Here is a 24,438-nt window from a genome sequence, read left to right on the forward strand (position 1 = left end):
GATTAAGCTACCGTTCAACTGGATACATTTCTCGTATCTTCTTCTAGTATTACTCATTACTTTTCTGAGAGATAAGGGAGTAATTTCTTCACAGGCGCGTCTCAACCTTATGCATAGTTCTTCTCTATTTCTGGGGCGGTTTTTATATACTTTTTGCCCAAGAGTACCCCACAAAAAGAAATCTAAAGGGGTCAGGTCCGGTGATCTGGGTGGCCATTGTATTAATGGACTATTCCGTCCGATCCATTGATTGGGAAAGTTTGTATTTAGCCACTGCCGAACAATTTTCGCGTTATGTATAGGACTTCCATCAAGTTGAAAGTACATGTTACTTGTGTATAATAGTGGAAGATTGTCAATCGCATTGGATAATTCATTTCTCAATAGTTCTAAAAAACTTGCAGAATTCATATTGCCCTCAAGAAAAAATGGACCGATAAGTTTGTCATAGATTATTCCACACCAAACATTTACTTTTTGGGAATATTGACTTTTGCAGTTGATAATCCAGCGTGGATTTTCATGAGACCAAAATCTACAATTCTGTGAAGAAACTATCCCGTTAGTAGTAAATGTAGCTTCGTCACTAAATAGAATACATTTTAGAAAATTGTTGTTATCTTGATACTCCCCTTGCGCCCACAAACAAAATTCCAATCTTCTGTTCTTGTCTCCTTCCTCCAAAGTATGCAGAAATTTTGGTTTAAATGGCTTAATTTTATTCTTTTTCAGGCATCGACGAATCTTTTCCCTCGGTACATTTAAATCTAAACTTGCTATTCTTAATGTAGCATGTGGGTTATTAGTAAAATAATTTAAAATTGCGATTTCTGTATCAACTTCATTTCTATTTCCAGGACGGTTGTTTTTTAACAAATATCTATCAACGGCTCCAGTTTCATTAAATGTACGATTTATTCGATTCACTGTACTTTTAGTAATCGGACGTCGATTAGGATATCTTGTGTTAAATATTCTAGTCACTTCCCTTACACTTCTGTCATTGTCACCAGAAAGACGCACTATTTCAATTTTTTCCCTTAAAGTTAATTGATTATTCATATCTGAACTTTTTCTTCAATCAAAAACAGTTAAATTTTCTTCTAAACCACCAAGAACTGGTTTATTTATTTACAAAAAGACAATTGCATTGTATTTAATGACAAGGATAAAACAAGTGACTTAACTATGTTTATTGGATCCGTACTCAGCCAACTTGACCAAAAATTATTACATCCAGATGGTTCAATAAATTTAAAATTGGATTGTTCTACAACTTTTTTATGGATAAACATTTTTTAACGAAATTTGAAATACAGCCATTTTGAATAATTCTAAAGTTATTACTGAAGCTAAATTTAAAATAAAAAATTCCCTAATGTCTTTTCTTAAAATTTCGTCATAAGAAAGGGGCAAAGTAGACCTTAGATTTTAAGCGAGCGTAACAAGAACTTGTCACAAAATAGAGTTTTTGATGCCCTACAACATATAAAAAAATGATCAAAATCGAACCACAAATAAAAATTTTACAGGGGTGTCCCGCTCTTAAGTGGGTCACACTGTATATACACAATCTAAACAAGAGTAAATTTTCTCTGTAGAATTAAGTGTTCTTTTAAATTCTCGACTTGTTTTAAGTATGGGTCAACAGGTAAAACAATATGTCTCAAATTACTTACATAATGCGGTGGAACTGGCGCCTTCTAGGATCAACGTCGAAATAACCTTAAAAATTCATAATTTTCATACCAAAAAACTTAAAACTACCAATTTTCAGATTTATACTATCAAATCTTTCTTAATTATGGAGAAATTTCAGAATAAAATTTAAACTTTAAACACACTGTACGTCTTAAGCCAGTGACATTAGTATAAGCCGCATTGAGCTGAATCACTATATTTTGATGACTAGTATTTCCAGTTTAGTATTAGTTCATTCTTTCTTACTCACTCTGTATATGTATATCTAGGCAACTATTCAAAATAAATGAACGTAATTTCATATTCAACGACTGTTTTTTTTCGCAAAATTTGCCGAGATTAGAATATTCCCGTTGGTCACCAGCAATATAAAATCAAGGGATGGCTTGATTAAAAATGTATAGTTTTTATTAAATTTCGGTTACTTCCCGTTAATACATGTGAAGCATTGAATGTTTGAACATGTTTTCAGAAAAACATCATTTTGTTAAAAATTGGTATGATACACTGATTGCGAGAAAAATACGATTTTTTATGTTAAAGCACCTTCTATTTCGAGCATGTTTTCATATTTTGCTTTTCAACGAGCAACACTATTGGTTTTGATCCAAATTTTCTAGTTTCTAGTAAAAATATCCTTTTGATGCAATGTTCTATCCTTACAGATTTGATTAAAATAAAAAATATGCAGAAAAAAATTGTGGAAAAAACCATTAGTTAACACCATCCAGGCATTTGCGAATCTACCTTCATTGAAATTCCATTTCTTATTTTGATTTAAGTAAGCTCTTTATGAAGTATACTAGTTTGTACCCGGATACCCTGTATTTCGTACAGTTTCAACTGGAGAAAATAAATTATAATAGTATTCAATCAAAGTTTCAATAGGAAAAAAAATCATTTGCAACTCAAAGGCCGAAAGTCGATTTCAGTTTTAAGGGTTACTCTTGTAGATATTCTTATATTTGGAAAGACCTAAACACTTATGGGTGTATTTTATGAAGTACATCCTTTAAAAGTTCTAAAAAAAGTTTCAATAAAAGTAGAAATGTCAGAATTTTCTTAATGAAAACTGACTAGACGTCAGAGGCACATTACACATTTGGCTGCCTTGAATTCTCTTTTAATGATAATTTATTATCAATCAATCAATCAAATCGAATCAATATAATCATTCAATGATAAACATTTCTAATCAAGACATTGAACCAAAAGCCAATAAAAATAGCAAAACACGCTCTAAAATATTACAATCTCGACTGGCTTTATGGCAGAGATGCGGCAAATTGAACATTTGGTTATTCATGCTAAATTTTGACTGATTGTAATTAGCAGATTATCCCAGCCTTCACAGAAGCAATCTCCATATAGCGAATATAATCGAAACATTTGTATTTGCATTTGCAGCAACAATTAAGCAAACATGGTAAAATGAAAACAACAACACCTAAAATCAACCTAATTACTTGACCACCAACCGTTGGTAAACTTTATTAATATCGAACGCATATACACAATCCAGGGATGCCGATGATATAACCGTTATTGCTTCTAGTTACATCAGCCCAATATAAATACGTTTTCAAGTCCAATGACCACGTAATTGAACATATTATTATGTTGCCGACAAAAACGATGGTGCTCTTGTATGTTGATAAAAATTTTATAATAATTTGTTAGGTATACTGATATTAATCACATTGGAAAGTTCGGAAGTATTGAGGCATTTACTGCTTAGCGGTTAACTGAAAAAAATCGTTTAGTTGTTACTGCATTATCAATATTTAAAAAAAAAAATGATATCGATAAAAATCTGGATTTACTTGAGCCGCATCAGCCCCTAGAAACTTCTCCAAATGTTGGTCTTATATCACACTCGTTTACAGTTACCTAAAGCAGCTTTCAATTTAACCAGGATTTTAAATCGCTGTTCAACAAAGCCAATCTATAGAAATCAATCTAAAATGCATTAACGGATTGTTTATTGGAAGTGCCAGATGTAATTCGTCAATTAGACACCCATGTAGCTACGACAAACAATACCATTTTTTAAAAATCTATGTAACATGTCCTAATCTAGATATCAGGAAAGTAAGGCAAACCGACTGGTAGACTTTACATAAGTCACATAATTCGCTAGTAAAAATCGGCGTGCAGTGGACCCTGGAGGAGTTTTCGGACAGTGGTCAAGTGTAACTCTCAAGCACATGTTTCTGCAATAGTTCAAAATAAGAAAAGTGTAAGAAAATCAACAAACGCACTGGAAAAATCTCAACATTCACTGTTATCAAGAAGAAAGTGTCGTGCAATTAACTGTGTCACAGTGAGCGAATAACAGCATTGAAAAACAAAAGTAAATTAGATAATACCTACATGTACAGAATGGAAAATGAAGAATTAGTGAAATAATGCGAAAACTCTTTACTTTCTCTATGGGCACCATAAGCTTCGATAATAAGCGTCCTATAGTTGACCACCCACCGTATCTATAAAGGAGCCTGCGAAAATCCAAAAGGCCCACTGTGCTTCTGGGTTCTTACCTTCAAACGCTACTGTTAAGGTCTAATCGTGCGTGACTGTGATAGGATTATAATAAAATTATCATGAACAAAATAAGGGTAAGTTTTAAACTGATTGGTATATAGGAAATAATTAGTAAATATATATATTAGTAAGTATATAATTCGTAAGTACCCAAAAGTGACGATAATGGTCTCGCAAATAACGAGAGATTTTCGGTTGTGATTTTATTGTACCTACTAAGGACCCTTAATAGTATCAAAAGATACTTCTTAGAAAATGAAGATCTGTTCTTCATATAAAAAAATTCATCGACATTTAAATTTGTTTCATGCCTAAACTAAACACTTTTTCAAACGCCGTCTTTCAATTTTTCTCAATTTTGTGAGAAAAATGTCCATATTATTTATTGGTAGCCGGTTCAGAAACACAAAAAAATATTTATTAAAGAAAGACAGGCCATGTCACCATAACAGCTCTTTAGGAACTAATGAAATGCGATTGTATTCTGTTGAATTTTTTACCTTCAGTTGCACGGTACAGGGTGTCCTACATAAGAATAAACTGCAAGGAGATCTTGAAAACGGTAACAGATTCAGGAAAAAAAGTTGCGTGTTTTAATGGCGTAGAACCTTAGAAGAATGATGTTTTAATATTTGTAACTTTCAATTACCTCCGGAGCTATTCGAAAAAAAAAGGATTTTATTAAGACCTTTTTACTGTTTCCTGACTCCATTGAAAGAAATATTTAAAAATATTTGACACTTTATTGTTGCCGCCTTGGGCCTTTATGATATTAAACTAACATATCTAAAATCCGACGTTTCCTGCAACCATCAACAAATTCTTTTTTTAATACGGTCCTGGATATTTTAAATTGGATTCCGAATCTTCTTTTCATTCTGCATTCAGTGGCATGACGCTCAATAATTATGTATCTGTTTAGAACAGATTTTGATGCGCCTGTTGATTTGTGATTCTCGACAAAATATGAAAATGAAAATATGCAATTTTTACACAAAACACGGTTGAATGTAAAATTATCTAGTCGTTTTGAAGCATGAATGCTACTAGTAAAATAATTCACCGAATAAAGAAAATTAGCGCCATACGTACCGCTTATATAATATAATTCCTATTAGCATTTTTGGTTGCACTTTCTCTTGCAATTTTTTTGCATTTTATCCTAAAGCTTATTCCTGAAGCGAAAAAAGCTTTGAAATCTACTCTCAAAATTGAATTTTCACTTAGCATTGATACATTTGATTAAAACCCACTGGACACTTATCGATAGCTAACGGGTAATTACCGGTACCCGCCGGGTAATCATCGCTACAATTTTTCGATAATAACATTCTTTAAATGAACAATTTAAAAATAGGAGGAAAATATTCAATGCACATTTTAACTTTTTTTATTTGCTCTAGGACCGACCAACAGGTATATAAAAAGAAAAAAACCAAAATAAAGCTCAGTGTAAAAAAAGGTATACTAATAGATAGTAGGTAGGCTGCTTTATTAAAATTTCTCATTGAAATTCCAAATAAAAAGGGCTTAATTTTTTATTTTTGTTAGAGAATTTCAGGTGGGATATCTTCATCATGGACATTTTTGCTAAATTTACCAGTTCTTATCTTTGGCATACGCCATGCACCGATAAGTACCAATTATTATGATGAATATATGTAACACATTAAGCATCAACTTTCATTTAGCTGCAACCTCTTAAAGAATAAGAAAATAAAGTTACAGCATCCTATAATAACATATTCAACAGGGTACTACACATTTCAGAAATTACTTCACATATACGGGGTGGTTGAGAAAAAGTTACGATAGAACACTTTTACCTTTTAAATTACAATCCATTTATTTTTTGAGGCTCATCGTTGTGATTTCAGAAACGGTAAAAAATAGGATTTGGTTTAAGGTAAGTTAGTAATTCCGGAGTTCCGAGTACTGCCAAAAATATCCGTAAGAAAATAGGGAAAAACCTTACTCAGAAGATAAACTAAAACTGATGAGATAACTGTTAATAGCATTTTCGGGCAGCTTAAGTGTTCTAATACACAACTTTTTCATATACAACATTTCATTTCACCATGATTCTTATCAACTTGTTTTCTAATACGGACCTAGATTATATATATTGTTTGGTATATGTAATGTGTAATATGCCATAAATTTTCAAATCGCGATGTTTTCACCTAAAATATGTATATTCAAGCAAAATTATTGCACAGAATGTGCACAAATTTCTTCTAAATTTGCATTACTATATGTACCAAACATGAAATGCTAATAAGCTTTCTGTAGTGAAACATAAATCAGCCAAGTATGAACTGTCACCAGATTATGCAGAAAGGGTGTTATTTAACCATCTATCTGAAAAGATCAAGGTATTAAATATCATTAAACATATATATATATATATATATATATATATATATGTATAAGATATTTTATTTTTTACATTTTTGAAGAACATCTTTGTTAACTTAAGGATTTATTTTTTTGAAAAAAATTAGACCGTTTTAATTTGGTTGCTGAATTAACATCCTTAACTTGTATGTAGTATGTAGTCGAAGATGAATAGAGTAATAATGAAAAAATCACTTTAAAATCTAAGAAAACTTAGCCACGAATATTTTAGAAAAGAGCCTTTTTCATATATCCTTTAAATCAGAGATGTTAGTTTGGCTTAGCATCTATGTCATTATCAAATGTTTGATTTGAGATTTTTTTCTGATAATTAAAAGAAATAAATCGTCACATTCTATGCTTTTTATCACAAATCAACATACAGATGTAAAAATCAGAACCGTACTCAAAAATTGTAGGAATAATAGTTTGGTTTCAGGATGAATATTTTGGATAAAAAATAAACAAGTAAGAAAACAAATATCAGATAGTTAATCTTAGGCTCTTAGGTTCACTAATAATAAGGTTATTGTTTCTTAATTATAAGCTAACATTATTTCAGGCTGCGATTCCTGTATGGTCAGTTTATGAAGAAAAGTTCATATGAACATATTGTCAGCAATCATTATTATCGTACTACAGGGTTTCAAAATTAAGATTTGTTTAAGTTTTTATTTTGCAGCTCTTTTAGTTTTTCAGATATAAAACTGACATTTAAGACATATAATATAACATCATATCTTTGTCTAAATTTTATTTTACCAAATGTGAAAAATTTATGGATGGACCTTGTATATAACTCAGGACACCATTTACCATCTCACCTTAAAAATTTTTTAAATTTCACCTTTGACGATTTATATCCCGAAATTTGAATCCTTTGTTTAATTTTAAAAAATTTTAATTCAATGTAGAAATGAGAAATAAACGCCATTTTAATGTAATTTTTCATTAGGCTGAAACTTAAATGTAAAAAAAGCACGAATGTGAGCGAAATCATTAGAAAAACTGCATTCATAATCCCACAATTTTCTAACCAACTCGTATTCCGAATCAAATAATCTCGTCGTGCAGATTCTAAGGAATAGTGGATGTGAAAAAATTCAATTTAATATCTAAAAAACTTAATGAATTGTAAAATTTCAAAAACTTTATAAATCTGACACTTCGACATCCTATATGTCGCCATCGAAGCTATTGTAGATGTGTTTATATGAACATATCTTAAAATTCATAAAATGTCCTGAACAATCACTCCTTCAAATGTTAACTCATTAAACACCTTGTATGTATGTTGGAGAAACAGGCCCTGTAGACAACGTGGATAAAAGGCCCCGTCATAAGGAAATATACCATCTCAAACGTTTGTGATCGACTTGATGAAATTTCTGAGGATGATAAATTATCCTGGTGGTTCAAAGCTGTCATTCCTTTTTTTTATAGAACTTCGAAACTTTCTAATTCACAAACGAGCTTAAGTTTTTTTCGACAGAGTGTATAAGTAAGGCATATTATATGATATATTCCCATATGACCCAATCGGTAAAAAATGGTGCCATTAACACGAAATTTTCGCAAACCCACTAATGCGAAGAATGGTACGCGTACCTGTCCAATTTAGATATCGTATTGCCTTTTCCAATAGAACCATGGCTATGGTCTACTTAAATGAACATTTCTGGTACTGAAATAGTGCGTGAAAGTAACTTAATATTCTGCAAGACATTGTACGCGAGATTTGAGATTTATTATTATTATAAGACACCGGCGGGTAATTTAGGAATTGCAAAAAAGGCAATTACGGGCACTGCAACCTGCAACATGAAATTACAGATCTGTACCATGGTGAACGGTACCTATGTGATAATCGGAATTAGACACGTTCGTTTGTTCAGGAATTCTTACTTTCAAAAAATAATCGCACGCAATATCATTGATAAAGTGAACCAATTTAAATTAATCTGGGTGGTACTTGCTTTAATTGTTCTTCCAACTCACTATGCAGCTACTACTACACATTAATTTACCCATTTCCATTAACCTTTTGCCTTAATTGGATTACCCACATGGAAAATGCTGTTGTCTATTTCTTGTATGTTTATTGAATAGAGGGCAGTGAAGCGGCTCCTTGACCCTTTCTTCATAAAGATTTTTCTCTTTGAAATCCAAAACCATTAGTTTATGCTATAAGTTAAAAAAATATATTCTTTTAGATTACATTGATAGCCATTACCGTGATCGTTTGCTGCCATGCCCAACAATACGAGGACGGAGAACAATACCCTCGAAGACCTCCTCCGCAAATTTTAACCCACAAGCAAGCACTCAACCACGATGGCAACTTCAAGTACCTGTTCACATCCGAGAATGGCTTGGCCCAAGGGGAAAGCATAGCTCCTGACGGGTAAATCTTAACAAACTAAATTATTATCCCATTTAAATATTTTTCAACCCCTTCCAGCACGAGAACTGGAGGCTACAGCTATGTAGACCCTAACGGTAAAAAGATCTCTGTGAAATACACAGCCGGAAAGGAAGGATTTAAGATATTAGAAGCTGATCACTTGCCCAAAGCCCCTCAGCCCATCGCTCCATTACCAGTGCCTCAACAGCAAGCTGCCTACTCACAAGTAAATTGCGTACTTAAATATGTATTTTTTTAAACTACAAATAACCTACTTTCAGCCTCGTCAAAGTAACGATGACGGCCAATACAGGCCAGAAGCGTACGAAAGGCCCCAAGGTGGTGTAGCACAATCCTATTATCACCCTAAAATATACACTCAAGCAACTGCTCAACCGAGGCCTTCGTATCAGCCTCAGCCTCAATATGCCCCTCTAAGGGCCACCCCTACACCTAGTAGCAATGCTCTTGAGGATAAAGAACCAGAATTTAACGATGCTCCAGGAAAACCCTATAGTTTTGGTAGTGGATATCTCTTTGAATTCGGATCGGGTTAAACCAATTTTCGAACTTCATAGTAGTTTTATTTAAATAGATTTGTTATGTACTTGAGAAGTATTGGTAAAGCTCCTGTTGAAAATACCTACCTATAAATAGGACTGACATGTAGTTGAAGATGTAAACTTTGTAGGGCTGATTTAAGAAGATTCTGTCATGTAAATGCAACTTTCTTTCCTATTATTTACTTTCAGTAAAGTGTTGTCTGAGATGGTCAGAGTGAAAGTTGTTTAATAGCGTAAACGAGACTGAATGCATCTATTCCTATTACAGTAAAAATAAAAATCTGGTTTTTGTTAATTTTATGACATATTCAATCTCTCTAAAATCTCTATTTTATAATAACTAACCGTACTAAATTGTTACTGTTATCTTATTATCTATTTCCTGTGATTGTCTATTATTTCCATATAGCACAGGTTCTATTGTTATCACAAGTGTAAAATACAAAATATGTATTAGAATTATATTATTGAGCGAAGAGTTTTTTTGTAGTAAATCAATTGAAACCAAACCTATTACCTGTTCCATAAACTTAACACTATTTTTTAAATCATTAAGAGAAAAACTTCCTGTTAAAAAACACTTATTTACTTAACGAGTGTGAAAAGTGGTATTTTTCCACTCACGATTACGTCTGACCGAACAATGTGGAACAGAGAATGGCACATTCATTTCACGAAACTTGTAGTGTGATTCTCCTTATTGGATTAAAAAAATAGTTATTCTTGATAGAACCACTTCTAACGACATATATATGAAAATTTCCATACAAGTCATACTGCAAATAAAAAGTAAAAGGATATTAGTAATTTTAAATGTTGCATATAACATAATATGTTTTTTTGGGGAATGATTTATTCCATTGTCATCAACTGAAAGTAATTTTATACATTTTTATAGCTTAAGGTTTGCTTCTAAAAATATATTCTGCCTTTACTATATAGGGCATAAAAATGGATATTTTTCTGTTAAGGCTTGTCCATCCCAGGCATACTAAACGAGATAAGTTTATTTGAAAGGTCCTGTGTTAAGGATTTCTAATTAGAATTTCGGGTTGGTATATTCGTAGGTACGACCTGTAGGACAATAAAGTACAGAAAGTTGCCATAATATTTAAATGTAATTCAGTGAAATTTCCACATACTCAAGGGTATTTTCAGAATATTTTTGCTTATTAAAACTGATAAAAAAATTCTCGAATTACAAGCTCTCCAAAATTATGGAAACATGACGTGGCATTCCGCCTGTTTGGATACGTAATTTATTTCAAAACGTATTCAATATCATGTATAAGAAATTGGATAAATCAAGACAAGCTTTCAACACACGTTAAAAATCGTGAAAACAGGTATGAACGTGACTCCATATCTCGGAAACTAAGACATATTGTAATCAGGTTTTTGCAGGCTAATAAAACTCATCGAGACTACTAATTTAAATCACTCTAATGATTTCTTAACAAAATAGGACTTCTATCTCAAATGTTATGGTGTGTGTCATTGTAAATGAAATTAATGCAACAATACTATAAGTACAATTCAGTACTCAATCATTGTTTGAAATTGATTTTATTTCTTCTTATGTATAAAGAAAACGTATAAAATATCGCAGTGTGAACCTTTATACCGAATAAAAGGTAACTAAACAATGGCCGTAAACCTTTTTAAACTTATGGGAATCATCCTATTAAATACAATAACTTAGGCGGGTAGTTATTGAGAAAGGATCCAGACAATTAGCTCATATATATACACCAAGAATAATTTTTAAAATAACATAAACGCAATAAAGAAAACAAAACACTACTGAAAATCCGTGGCAGTGCAGTTGTTCTAGTACACAGTAATTTTAAACATTTCATACATCTCAAATTGGCACCAGGCCAACACACGTATAGAATGGAACGTGACACATAATAAAAAGTTTTAAATGGATTTCTTCCTAGATTCTTGCTAGTCTAGCTTGGATGTTCCTTAACTCGTTTACAAGCTCATCACTATTGGTTTTGCTGTATAAATTTGAAAGCAAAGCGGCTACTGAGTCTTGACAAATGGCTGTCAATTTCCTCCTAGAAAAATATAATAAATTTCAATTTAATTTGGAAAAGGTTTAATTGCCTAATATTTTTAGAGCGAAATACATTTTCCCAAAATTAGAATATTACTTTTATACATAACTGCTGGACTTACTTCATAATGCTGGTATAAGAATCGCTGTTATTGACGAAACACATTATTAGAGCCGCCATTGCTTCATAAAGGTGAAACTCGTGTTCTTCACATTGCCAGAAATCCAAGTTAATCGACAATGTTAACAAACTGAAAATTTGAATCAAATAATGTGCCATGTGGCTACAATCACTGCGTTTAGTAGACACTTACTGGTTGTAAACTTCTATCAGTTTTTCAAATTCCACATTAACGGCAAGCAATGTGGTCGGTACTAAATGTTTATCTCCTCTAAGTTTCGCATTAACCATTTCCAATTCTCCCACGATATAACCTAAAGATACAACTATTTTGAGAAGAAAAATGGACAGAATGGTAATATTTGTTTCTAATAAAAAGATTATATACTTATTACATTTTTTACTGTTAATGCTTTAAATGACTACTGCACAAGAGCAAACCAACTTGGTATAATAAAGGTACTGAAGATAGGTCGTTACTATAAACAACCATTTACCTAAGGGAAAACAGTTCGTAGAATTGACATATTGCCTTGCCAAATGTTTAACTTTAGATAGCACTTGACTTATACGGTTGTTCCCGCTTCCTCCGCTTTTTCTAATTTCATTCGCTAATATCTGCTGCCATATGGACTTAGCCAAATTATTTCCCTCATCAGCATAGCCTGCGCAGTCTATAATAGCAAGCTGGCATTCTAGTAGATTAAACGGTTCCGCAAAGTTTTCATACAGCTAAAAAGAGAAGTAGTTGCCAAAATATGTAGGAAAAAGGGTGGCTAAAATTTTAAGAGTATTTGAAAAACTACAAAGCATAGATTTTTTGTAATAAATTTTTGTTTCATACGAAAAAACGCTGGGAAAAGGCAGCTATGAGATGATTTATATAAGTATAAACATTAGATCTGAATAAACGATGTTGACTTTACTTCTCCTGAACCTTGCTAGTGAGTGTCACAAGACTTGCTTTAGTTCGAACAGTCACTAAAGAAACCGCTAATAATCTTACCTGAGAAATTTCATAAAGTCCACTGTTTAAAGCCATAATAGCTTCGTCCGCATTTGGTATTTGATCTCTAAGATTGGTTATTTCCTCGACAATTAGCTCCTGGACCCTGGCTACTTCCATTTTATCTTCCAAATCTCTCAGAAACACGCCTAAAAAGGGGGCATAACCTGACCTGTCGCTACGCATACACATTATGGCTCTCGCCAAATACGTCAGCCGTTCCTTCAAAGTTATTCTTGAACTAAAATAGTTTTAATGACACATTAAACGATGATATAATGGCAAAATTATGAGTATGCTGTTAACTTTAACATCTATTCCATAGAAACCAAGAATATGACTAACTCCACGGCTCGAGAAAATGGGCAGTTTTGGGTTTCTTATAAATTTAACCGTCAATTTTTAATCTAATCTCAGATCAAACTCTACCAATTTGTTCCGTAAGCCAATTCGAGTGCTCTTCCTGTCTGAAAGTTCATGATTGAAAATGTAGACGATAGGCGTTTTTAATGATTAGCACATATATAACGACTTTGAAAAAGAGGTGGAAACCTTGGTGTAAAACCATACCCATAACACTAAATAATTTTCCTTCAAGGTTTTTGGAAAACAAAAAAATGACAAAAAAACAACAACAACAACAATAAAATTACCCATTTCTGCAGGCAAGATTATTTAATATTTTGGCGGCCGCCGCATGGTTATTATGACTCTCGTAAAACTTCCACAATAAATCCATGACCATCATATTATCAGGGTTCTGCACAGAACACCGCTTTAAATAGTGTTCCAGTGACGGTTTACTGATCTTAATCAAATCGCTTGTCATTTCTCTAGAGGCCATCCACTCATATAGAGCTACATGCATCAGCTCGTCCTCGCAATAAAGGATTTCATCTATTACTTGGTGGATCTAAAAAGAAAATTACTAGACCCACAATCATCACAAAAAAGTTGGCTTACCGTTGAATTCAACTTAGTACTTTCGAATCCATCTAAGATCATTGATTTTTCATCATTGAAATCGGGCTCTCGTCGAGCGGGAGCTACTGGTTCCTGTTCATTATAGATTGTTTCCAGCATGGCAATTATTTCTCTATATATTTCCATTCTAAAATCATGTAAATAAAGTGGTTAATCATCTTAAACAGCAGTTTAAGATACCTTCTCTGATACATGTTCAAGCCATCCTGATCACCTTGATTGACCTCGCTATTGAAATAACTTTCCGCGATTTTCTCTGGATCGACTTTTTTGGCACAATGTGCGCAAAGTTCTATTACAGCTTTATAAGCTTTTAACGAAGTAAATTGTTTACAAACTTCGGGAAGATTCACGTTGGGAGCGATATTTTTACACAGCTGTAGAGCAGAAACTAACATTCCTTCCCTCTCATCGGAATTTTGTACTACGCGTGTTGATTTTAATAACTCGTTAGCCTGAAATATACCCATTTCGTATGGATTTAATACTTAGAAAAATAATAATGCACTTACCTTGGAGAAGGCGGCATCTTCAGGCTTATATAAATGAGGGCAAACCTCCATTAACTTGTTGCTAATTGAGTCCACTGATGCATTATCGCCTAGGTAGCTCTTGACTAAAGTATTTATTAATATTGTGCATATGTCTTGTCGATAAAGGAAGAGCTCTTTAAAGGTTGTGCCTTGCAGGATTTGTTGCTGGTTCTCAGGTAGAGATCCTAAAAATAGTGAAAGACATTACCTGCAGAGTTAGTAAAATGTTGGATCGGAAATATACAGTATGGTTTAGAAAAAATTAGCTGGACGTTCGTTGGTTCTACAGTACAAAGACGAGCATTTAATATTTAAAAATAAAGCCTTACACACAATTATATGACATAAATGCACAGAAAAACGTCGCGAAACAAAAGAAAAGAAAAGTATTTGTAACCAAAAATGCATAAGGGAATATCTCTCTTATATTTACCTTATCTTAATAATGGTAAAATGGGGAATTTTATTTTTCACTTACCCACTAAATCATGAAATTGATGGTCACACAAAATCCTCCACAGTCCCATAATTTGACAACAATGGCAAACAAACGTTTTCAAGGCATCCAAGGACTGTCTCTCTTCTAGTTGGGCATTTTGGACAGGTGGACTTACCAAACTATGATTTATCGGTGTGGTATTCAATGGCGTACAACGTTGACTTGGAACGTTGTAGGAGGACAATTGCGTATTCATTTTCAAAAAATTATGAAGAGCGTTTAAGTTACATTGGATTTGGATACAATCTTCAGAAGAAATGGTATTTTGGTTCTAAAAGAATGATATTAGACTACTACCTTAAATCAAAAATATAAATTCAATAATAAATAAATAATAAAAAATAAATTCAATCAAAAATTTTCTTCTGAACCTATATTTTTTCTGTCATTCATTCAATAACTTGAAGTTATGAAGTTTTTGAAAAATTAGATACTAACACAGATTCAAGAGAAGATTTTATAATATGAAAAAAGTACTTTCTGATGCCCAATTTTTTAGCACACTCAGCATAGCCGTCACTAAGTTTAAAATGTATCTTCATTAACCTTATATACACTTTCATAATTGATTTTTTTTAAGTCACAAATAAACTCATAGTAGTTTGAGAGAGTATTAAGTAGGCAATTCGCATATAAATAACGTTTTTAACATGCTTAAAATATCGCTTATTTACCAGAAAAATTTTTCCATCGGTACTAATTCGTTCCACGCACCTTCTATTCCACACAGGCCGCAATATTCTACATAAATATAAATAAAGGCCATTGTGTTTGGCCGAAAAGTTAATCAAACTACTTGGATCGAAGACGGTTTGCTGAAGAAACCCGCCTTGAGGGCTTCCAGGCTGCTGAAAACTAACGTGAGAGTATGCGGGCTGGCCCGCGAAACCAGCAAGACTTTGAGGAGAAGAAAAAGCATTAAGGGGATGTTGCTGAGCTGGGGTCGAAACTATGTTTGGAGAAAACACTGAAGTACCTGAAACTGCACAAAGAACGTAATATAGGAAATCAAAAGCTTGTTTTTTGTCTTATATAGGGAGATTCCATTGTTGGGTACCACAAATACCATATTTTAAACCATAAGAATTTTTAGGACTTAAAATGTTCAGTTTTTTTAGTATTTTCCATCTTTGGTAACAGTGGTGTATGTCAATTGAATCATTCCATATAAAAATAGAAACATACATATATTTGTCTGAGCAAGTTGAGCAACTTGTGGCTCGCCTCCAAACATGAAAAATGCCCTTGTTGCTAATTCAGCTATTTCAAGATTTTCCTCGTTTTCTAGAGAAGCCAATATCAAGGCAGTGGCGCATGCTTGAGGCTCTTTCTGTATCGAGAAAAATGCTTTTAAAGCTGATGTGTCTTGACCTGAAATAACTACATATATCCTGCTTTATACTTTATAATAAGAAAAATTACCATGACTATCTTTTAAAATTTGCCTCAATAAATCTAATGGTCTGAATTTAATAAAGATTTGCACGCTGTGAGAAGTTAAAACAACATATTTCTTAGGGGGTTCTGCGTGCTGTCTCACTACCAATGGAGGCTCCTCTTGGAAATCTGATTGCAGTTGTAACCAGTCATCATACCGCACCTTTAAATTTATCAGAATAATAAAATAGAGAGTCGCAAAAATCGGCCTTAGTACCTCTGAGAGAGCCAGAGCTGGCCCGTCTAAATTAATAGTGGTATATGCTTCCATTAAAGTAGGACTAAATGGGAATAGATCGGAGCTCATACACCACAACACGTCTTTATCTTTGATATTAGAAATTAAAACCAGGTTACGGTCCCTAAAATAACACGTAATTTTCACTTTGACTCCGGAAAATAGAATAAACCAACAATCTTAAGTAACAATTAAAGATTCATGAATTTGTTACATGTTCTCATACCAAACACCACTGCTTAATCAATACTAACTTAACTTACCTATAATGGGACAAATGAACATTTCTTGGCCTTACAGTAACATTTGCTGAGTAGCCCGGAGGTAATCTCACGTGAGCTAAAGTTAAAGTGTAGGGCCGCTGGTTGGGTAATTGATTAGATAAACCCACAACAGACAAGTAAAACCTTACACCCGTTTGAGTCACAGCCACCAAATTTATATTGCCAGATTCGGCAGATTCAACTGGAGAAAGGCTGACAATTGGACGAAAATTTTGACTGTCCAATGTCCTAAAAATGTAGAATATTACTAAGTTGCTGGTTCATGAGTAAAACTAACATACTTAACAGTACTCATTGCCTCATTGACCAATGAATTTTGAGATACTTTGATAATTCTAGAAAATCCATTGCCTTTCTCCCCCAAATCACAAACTTCTATAGCGCCCTTTTCAGTTAAACTATATAAGATATTCCTTGAATTGTCTACAACTATTTGTATTACACTATCCTCCTCACTTAAAGCTGCATTAAGGAATGATGGCACGAGAAATGACAAGGCACTTGTGGAGAGGTTTGTCATTTTACAACGTTTTCCAAACCACCCACTTGCAGCCTATAAGTTTGAAGCTCAAATGAGACTACTACAATCACACAGTATGAAAAAAATCACCTGGTAAGAAATTTCAAACAAAGACCCTTCTTTGCTGCCCAAAAATAATCGACCACTTTTAGTGGCTGTTATGGTTGTTATAGTATTACCATCAGTTGGTAGAGTAAACACTGGATCTGGGATTAGATGGATTTCGGCTTCCCCACCACTGTTTCCTGAAAATAGCGGTTATAAACTTTTTATGTCAACGTCACATATTAAATCAAAAAATTAAAAGTTTAAAATAAGTGATAGTATCTATAGGCATGAAAGACGAGGAATAATTAACTATTTAGTGCATTGGCTAATCATTTTCCATGGCTTTGAGGGAGATGAAAGCTGTGAAGGATGGCTAAGAATAATATATTAACATAATAATGTTTACATTGACTATACAGGGTGTTAATTAATGGCACTATCGTCACCATATATCACATAATAACTTAATGCATGACTTTATTATAGGTTCTTTATATAAAGATGGTTCCTAAAAATGCTTCATTAGTAAGCTATACACATTTTTTAAATTTTATTGATAGCTTTGCTACTGCTTTTGACATATTTAACGATAGATCGTCTACTATAAAACCGATGCACGTCATAACGCTAAAATTTAGCGGTGTTCCCGGTTATATGATTAATTCTGTATTTCCTATGCTGCAGCTATTCATTATAAATAACAAAATGTATATACAATTTGTGAAATTTGATAAAAATGATAAACATACTTCTCTGGCACCATTTAATGGCAACAAAAGGCCGTTGTTTCCCATTTCCCGGTTAAAATACTCTATCAAGGAAGCAATAAACTTCTTACATCAGTTATTTAACTATTTTTGCATATTGAAAAACATTAATAATAAACGCGGAGTATATTCACATTAGCCTGTGTTCTTACAAGAATAGTTTGTGGTAAAGCTATCACCAGTGAAACAGGTATTTTGATTAGAATACGGCGAAAAATGAGGTCTTATTTAAGTAAACATAATCGCCACAACAAAATAAAATAAAATGGCGGAATAGGGAAGGCATAATTTACAAACGGGCAAACATACAACAAATTTGGCGACCGCGCCTTATTGCCAATAATGTTGTTAACATTTGTATTATTTACGTTTACGTTAAATTTAAATATTTTACCAAACGTTAACGAATAGGTTACCCTTAGATCCAACTAGTTCATCCACATAGTTATTGTTTACCTAAAAATGAATTTCTCTTTGAAAACTTTTCTTTTTGAACGTGAGATTTGGCAATGAAATTGCGTGATTTATGATATGCATCAGTTTTTGTACTAAATGACCTATACAGAATGTTTCCTAAATACGATCCGTAACTTCAGGATACAATTTCTTATGATATTTAAAAGAAAAAAGTTCCTATACCTACGTGGCCGAAAACACTTAGATTCCGAAATATAGGGTGTTAAAAATGAAAAAAAAATTTTTAATAAATTTGAAACCGTCGATGCTAGGTTCTTAAAATTTTGCAGTTATTGTAGATTGATAAAAAGCTACATTTTTAGTATAAAGTAAATTTTTATCTGCAGCCAGTGGCGTAGTTAGTTAAAGTTTTCGTCATAAAAATGTAGAATGCCCATGGATTTTTTAACACTTTTATTATTTTCGGACTCTCCTAACAACTTGCAACAAAAAAGTTCTCTTATTTTTTTTGCCTAATACTAACCTATTCTTAGAAAAATAACCGGAAACTACAAAGAACAATCATAGAAATAATCAGTTTCGACAGAAAATCAAAGCACGATTCCAATCGTTTCATCATTGTCTCACTCTTTCAAAATTTGCTGAGCCGTAAATCAAACATATTTAAGTCATTTCAGCGTTAGTAAAATTATTTATTTTTGAATTTTATTATCTAATCCACAGTTTTGATTCCCAACTTATAACTAGTCAAATTCCAACAATCTCAGTACCAAACATGTAACTAAGACAATAAAAAATACACACCATACTTATCTCTAATTTTTGTTGCAGTTGAATTAAATACATTTTTTTTAAATAGGTTAGTTCAGGTTAGTCAAAATCAAAAGACCTTTTTTGCTGTGAAATATTAAGACAGTCCAAAAATAATAAAAATGTTAAAAATTCCATTGGTATTTTACAATTTATGGCGAAAACGTCAACGGATTCACGCCTAACTACGCCATTGACAGCATATAAACATTTTTTTAATACTAAAAATGTAACTCTTTACCAACGTACGATAACTGCAAAATTTTAAAAATGTAGCATTGACTATTTGAAATTTATTTAAAATAATATATATTTTATCTTCAACATCTTGTATCTCGAAATTTAAACGTTTTCGGCTACATGTGTATAGTATTTTTTTCTCCTCTAAATACCATAAGAAATTGTGTCTTGAAGTTACAGATCGCACTTAGGAAACACTCTGTATACAGGATATTCTTTAATGTCGTGCTAATGTTTTAGGATGTAATTCCTCAGATCATTTTTATGAAGAAAAGTTCACATGAACATATTTCTGCAACGGCCCAAATTTTTAGCTATAAAATAATAAACCATAGGCATTTTTTCGCGAAAATATACAGTAGTGGTCATAATTATAGCAACTTTTAAAGAAATCTAAACAACTTCGCCAAAACCATTTCAATTAACTTAAATTTATAATACAACCTGACCTTGACTACTTGATTGTTTATGGTTAAAAAAAAGAACAATATTTTCTTAAGACATAAAAAATAAATACATTACATTGAGCTGAACAAAAATATTAATTATAAATATAAAATTTTTACTTTGTCTTTTAATAATAAAATTTTAATTTCAAAACATATTTTTAGTAATTAAAGAAATTATAAAATAGTTAATACTAATACTTGGTGTAATATCCCTTTTGTCTTATAACTTCTGCACATCGTTGCGGTATGAACTCAATTAGTTTCTGGATATACCACATGTCAATATTTTCCCAGGTATTGTGAAGTTCTGTGAAGAGTTCATTAAGAATTAAATAATTTCTATGCCTTATTTTATTGTCGACATGATCCCACATGTTTTTTATGGGGTTCAAGTCTGGTGACTGTGAAGGCCAAGCCAAAGTATTGAGGTTTTGATCTTGTAACCACTCTGTGATAAGTTTTGATTTATACTTGGGGTTGTTGCCATGCTGGAAAATATTTCTTAAGGACATTGTATCATGAAAATAAGGAACCAATTTGTTATATAATATTTTCTTGTACATAAATCGGTCTATGTGTTCTTCTATACGATGTAGGGGACCCACGCCAAAACCAAAGAAACATTCCCAAACTATAATGAAATCACCACCATATCTCACAGTGAGTGTAATAAATGTTTTGTCAAGTCTTGACCCTACAAGTTGTCTAACATAAGAGGGTCTATAATTTCTAAATAAATTAAACTTAGATTTGTCGCTAAAAATTATCCGTTTCCATTGCTCTAACGTGCATTGAATATGTTCCCGCACAAAGTGAATTTGGGCCAACACATTCTTTTTTGAGAGCAGCGGCTTTTTTGCCGGTTTTCGACCAAAAAGACCACCGTCCACTAACCTTCTTATGATTCTTGAACTTACTGTAGCAAGTTCCATTTCTTCAAAGATGACTTTAATTTGCACTGATGACAAAAAAGGATTTTGTTTTGACATCTGAATTATGCATTTATCGATCTTTCTAGCCGTTTTCCTGATTCGTCAGGAATTTTTGATGCTGTTACTTGTCCAATTAATCTAAATTCTTTGATAATTCGGGAGATGATCGATTTATTCAGACGTAAACTATTGATAATATCAACTTGCTTCTCTTCATTTTTGTAACATTAAATTATAATTTTCCTTATGGCCAATGAGACAGTTTTACCACGATCCATTATCAAAAATGAATAAAGAATACTAAATAATTAACAAATAATTCACAAATGTTCATCAAAAAGTCGCAAGGAGCAATGAATAAGGTGATAATAAAAAAGTTGCTATAATTTTGTCCAACCCAAAATAAAAAAAATGTATACAAATTTCTAAGTGACAAGAAAATATTGGAATGTGATATGCTGTAAACAACAAGAACTCAAACCAATGAATATTTTATAAACTTGTGTCAAGTTGAAATGGTCTAGCTTATGATTTTTTTATTTTTAGAAAGTTGCTATAATTATGGCCACTACTGTATATTCCGATTAGGCTGGTCACTTCTACATGAAAAATGTCTCTTAGGTTTTTCTCGTTAGATGAGCCGTTCTTGATTAAAACAATAAAATTAAAATGGCTTCATTTAGCAATACAGATGAATAGTTATTATTGAAAACATAAGTTTAGTTGTCCTGGGGAAAATTCTTGTTGACGTAATGTCCGTATTATTTCTTCCATTTACAGTGTTTTATTAAGCTTATTTTATTCTTTCGCTGCATCTATTCGAATAAATCAGTAAAGATGGTGAACTATACGAATGTGAAAATGGCGACAATGCATTACATGTATGATTTTGTAAATAGGAATGTAATAAAGGCCAAATGCATCTATTAGGAGAGATATCCTAACCATGCTTTGCCAGATAGCCGAATCTTTTCGAATTTATATTGTCATCTTAGTGAAACTGGCAGTTTCTATAAAAGTAATTTGGAAGGTAGACCTCAATCTGTCAGAACACTTCAAATAGAAGAATTGGTGGAAGATTGTTAGAACTCTAAATATTTATCATCAAATTGTTTGGCGAATTTAGGTTGACTTTTTATTATATTCTTACCATATTCTAAGAGTGCAAGTATTACTTCCCAAAGGTTTTTTTAGTGTCTGATCTCTCAATGGTACGTTCAGAATGTTATACTTAAAGTTAGCACATGGTAAACTCACAATTTGAGCTACAGATTATGTTTACAGGTGAAGCCAATTTTTCAACAAATGCTATTTGAAATTTTCATATTAATCATGTATGGGCAGATAAAAACTCCTATGCCATAGCTGAAAGTCATTTTCAAGAGCAATTTTCGATTAATATATGGGCAGCTATTATTGATAATCATCTTATAGGCCCATATTTGTTGCCAGAACGCTTTGATGGACAGTATTATTTGCATTTCCTTGGAGAAGAACCACCTTTGTTACTTGAAGATGCACCAATTGCGTTAAGAAATCAAATGTGATACATATATGTATAATAGAGCACTTGCTCATTTCCGTGCAATTGTTCGCAAACATTTACTTGTTGTTTGTTTCAATCATTGAACTGGTCCCTGTGGATCACAGCAATAACTAGGAAGATCTTGTGATCTCAATAGTTTGGATTTCTTTTTGTGGGATCTTCTGAAAACTCTCGTTAACACCCTATAAGATTTAAGAGAGCGAATGGTTGCCTGGTGTGAAACAATTCGGAATACCTCGAGAACATTTGAATGAGTGCGCAATTTAATGTGCGTATAAGTTCCGCCTAATAAGCGGACGTAGTCATTTGGAACAATACCTATAAAACATTCATTTATTGAGGAAATAAATATAAATTAAATTTGAAAATGAACAAATTAATTAAGATGCTTTTTATTGCTGTAATTAAGAACGGTTCATCTAACAAGAAAAGCGTAAAAGATGTTTTTCACATAGAATTGACCAACCTAACCAGAAAAAATATTCCCACGAAAAAATGTCAGTAGCATACCACTTTTTTCATAAATAATATTGGAACACATGTATGCAGAGGTGCCACCAGTTGAGTAATAAAATTACTTTTCTTATTAAAATAGGAAGTCTTATATACAATTAAAAGACACCAAAATTGAAAGCAATATCTAATGTACTTTCTGAAAAATTGAAACTTAACAATTTGAAGAGAAAAAATTCAATACCCTGTAGCTAAAAATTTAGGCCATTGCAGACATATGTTCATATGAAGTTTTTTTCATAAAATTATATGGGAAATTACACCCTGAAATATTAGCATGACATTAAGGAACACCCTGTGTATTATCATAAAATAATTAGACACACATTCAGTTCTGGATTAATCATTCTGATTTCAATTCTGAATCCAGAAAGTGCTCTCATCTTTAACTTACCTTCAGAAAAAGTTACTCCTAATACAATAATATCAACTGCAGTGGTTAAAACTAATAAATATTTAATGAATGCTTGAAAAACTCCAGGTCTCGGTTTAACTAGCCCTACACATAGAATTGTCTCATTTATTCCATCAAAATAGGCCAAATCTGTGTTTTCCTCGTAAGTCCAAATATAAATATCGCTATCCACAGTAAGCCAGGCTCGGTTTATTACAGGGAAAAGACCCATCATGCAATGACATTGAACATCTGTCATATAATTAAGGACCATTCAATATTACCCTGAAATTTTATTATAAAAAGCTTTGAAAAAAGGATACGACTAAAATGATCCACAATTTCTGGAGGAAGAGGAACACTGCTAATGCTTTTAATCTGAGGAAAATTACTTAAACCTAATGGTACTCCATTTAAAGGATAGTCATGGTCAATCAAACCACTAGCTGTAGAGCCAGTTTCAGAATTGATATTCATGAGGTCCTTCAACTTGGGGGCAGTACAATCTAAAGATAAAGCTTTATCCACATTTCTTGCAGCTACTTCTAGCTTTTGGACTGAAAGTTGAGATTCCAGGGTCTGATTAACCACGGAGCTTGTGTTTATCATTTTGACCGGCAGTATTTTACCGCTAGAGGGTTAAGGATTTAGAAGCGTGTAACTAAAGCTCAGTTAATAGGGCACTATACACTTCTTTCAGCATACGTAAAGGTTAAGCAGAAATGGGGCTTCAACAATGGGCAAAAATCGTCCAGAAACAGGCTTAATTTAAATGTTTGAATCTCAAACAAAAAGAAGCACCACAACACTCACAACCTACAACCTTTCCTGTTTCATTTTCATTCCCTCTATACGAAAATTTTGAAAATTAAAATTGACATTGACAAGTGACACAATTGATATGTGGATTTTCTTATAAAAAACTTCGTGAGGGATAACGCATAACGGCCATCCCGCCATTTTGAATGATTCACAGTTGTTATTTTTAATTATTGGTGTGTGTTCCTAATTTCTATCAAAATCCAG

General features: G+C 32.6%; 2 protein-coding genes across 2 annotated transcripts; one reads left to right on the top strand and one right to left on the bottom strand.

The window, feature by feature from the left end:
• The first annotated feature begins 4,167 nt into the window (after positions 1 to 4,167).
• LOC136417466 (endocuticle structural glycoprotein SgAbd-8-like) lies at positions 4,168 to 10,080 on the top strand. Its single transcript, XM_066403167.1, has 4 exons — positions 4,168 to 4,319; positions 8,856 to 9,046; positions 9,104 to 9,272; positions 9,328 to 10,080. The coding sequence occupies exons 1-4, from the start codon at positions 4,305 to 4,307 to the stop codon at positions 9,601 to 9,603; spliced, it is 651 nt and encodes a 216-aa protein (XP_066259264.1). The 5' UTR covers positions 4,168 to 4,304; the 3' UTR covers positions 9,604 to 10,080.
• Positions 10,081 to 11,159: 1,079 nt separating this feature from the next.
• On the bottom strand, positions 11,160 to 24,269 carry Nup154 (nuclear pore complex protein Nup154). The gene is made up of 19 exons (XM_066403116.1): positions 23,736 to 24,269; positions 23,413 to 23,664; positions 17,387 to 17,541; positions 17,058 to 17,329; positions 16,756 to 17,004; positions 16,472 to 16,616; positions 16,240 to 16,417; positions 16,003 to 16,188; positions 15,492 to 15,799; positions 14,797 to 15,088; positions 14,298 to 14,503; positions 13,966 to 14,240; positions 13,765 to 13,912; positions 13,455 to 13,714; positions 12,802 to 13,042; positions 12,293 to 12,527; positions 11,989 to 12,109; positions 11,797 to 11,925; positions 11,160 to 11,675 (listed from the first exon to the last, which is right to left on the bottom strand). Exons 1-19 carry the CDS (start codon positions 24,019 to 24,021, stop codon positions 11,549 to 11,551), a joined length of 4,065 nt encoding a protein of 1,354 aa, XP_066259213.1. The 5' UTR covers positions 24,022 to 24,269; the 3' UTR covers positions 11,160 to 11,548.
• Positions 24,270 to 24,438: the final 169 nt, after the last annotated feature.

The sequence above is a fragment of the Euwallacea similis genome, chromosome 28 (assembly GCF_039881205.1).
Source record: "Euwallacea similis isolate ESF13 chromosome 28, ESF131.1, whole genome shotgun sequence".
NCBI lineage: Eukaryota > Metazoa > Arthropoda > Insecta > Coleoptera > Curculionidae > Euwallacea > Euwallacea similis.

What these genes read in the sequence shown, in the direction of transcription:
- Nup154 (XM_066403116.1), bottom strand. Translation starts at nt 24,021, where the DNA reads ATGATAAACACAAGCTCCGTGGTTAATCAGACCCTGGAATCTCAACTT. An exon ending in TTGAACATGTATCAGAGAAG is followed by an intron (nt 13,913 to 13,965) that starts GTATCTTAAACT and finishes ACATGATTTTAG; the next exon opens with AATGGAAATATATAGAGAAA. An exon ending in TCTTATACCAGCATTATGAA is followed by an intron (nt 11,676 to 11,796) that starts GTAAGTCCAGCA and finishes ATATTTTTCTAG; the next exon opens with GAGGAAATTGACAGCCATTT.
- LOC136417466 (XM_066403167.1), top strand. An exon ending in GAAAGCATAGCTCCTGACGG is followed by an intron (nt 9,047 to 9,103) that starts GTAAATCTTAAC and finishes AACCCCTTCCAG; the next exon opens with CACGAGAACTGGAGGCTACA. An exon ending in AGCAAGCTGCCTACTCACAA is followed by an intron (nt 9,273 to 9,327) that starts GTAAATTGCGTA and finishes ACCTACTTTCAG; the next exon opens with CCTCGTCAAAGTAACGATGA.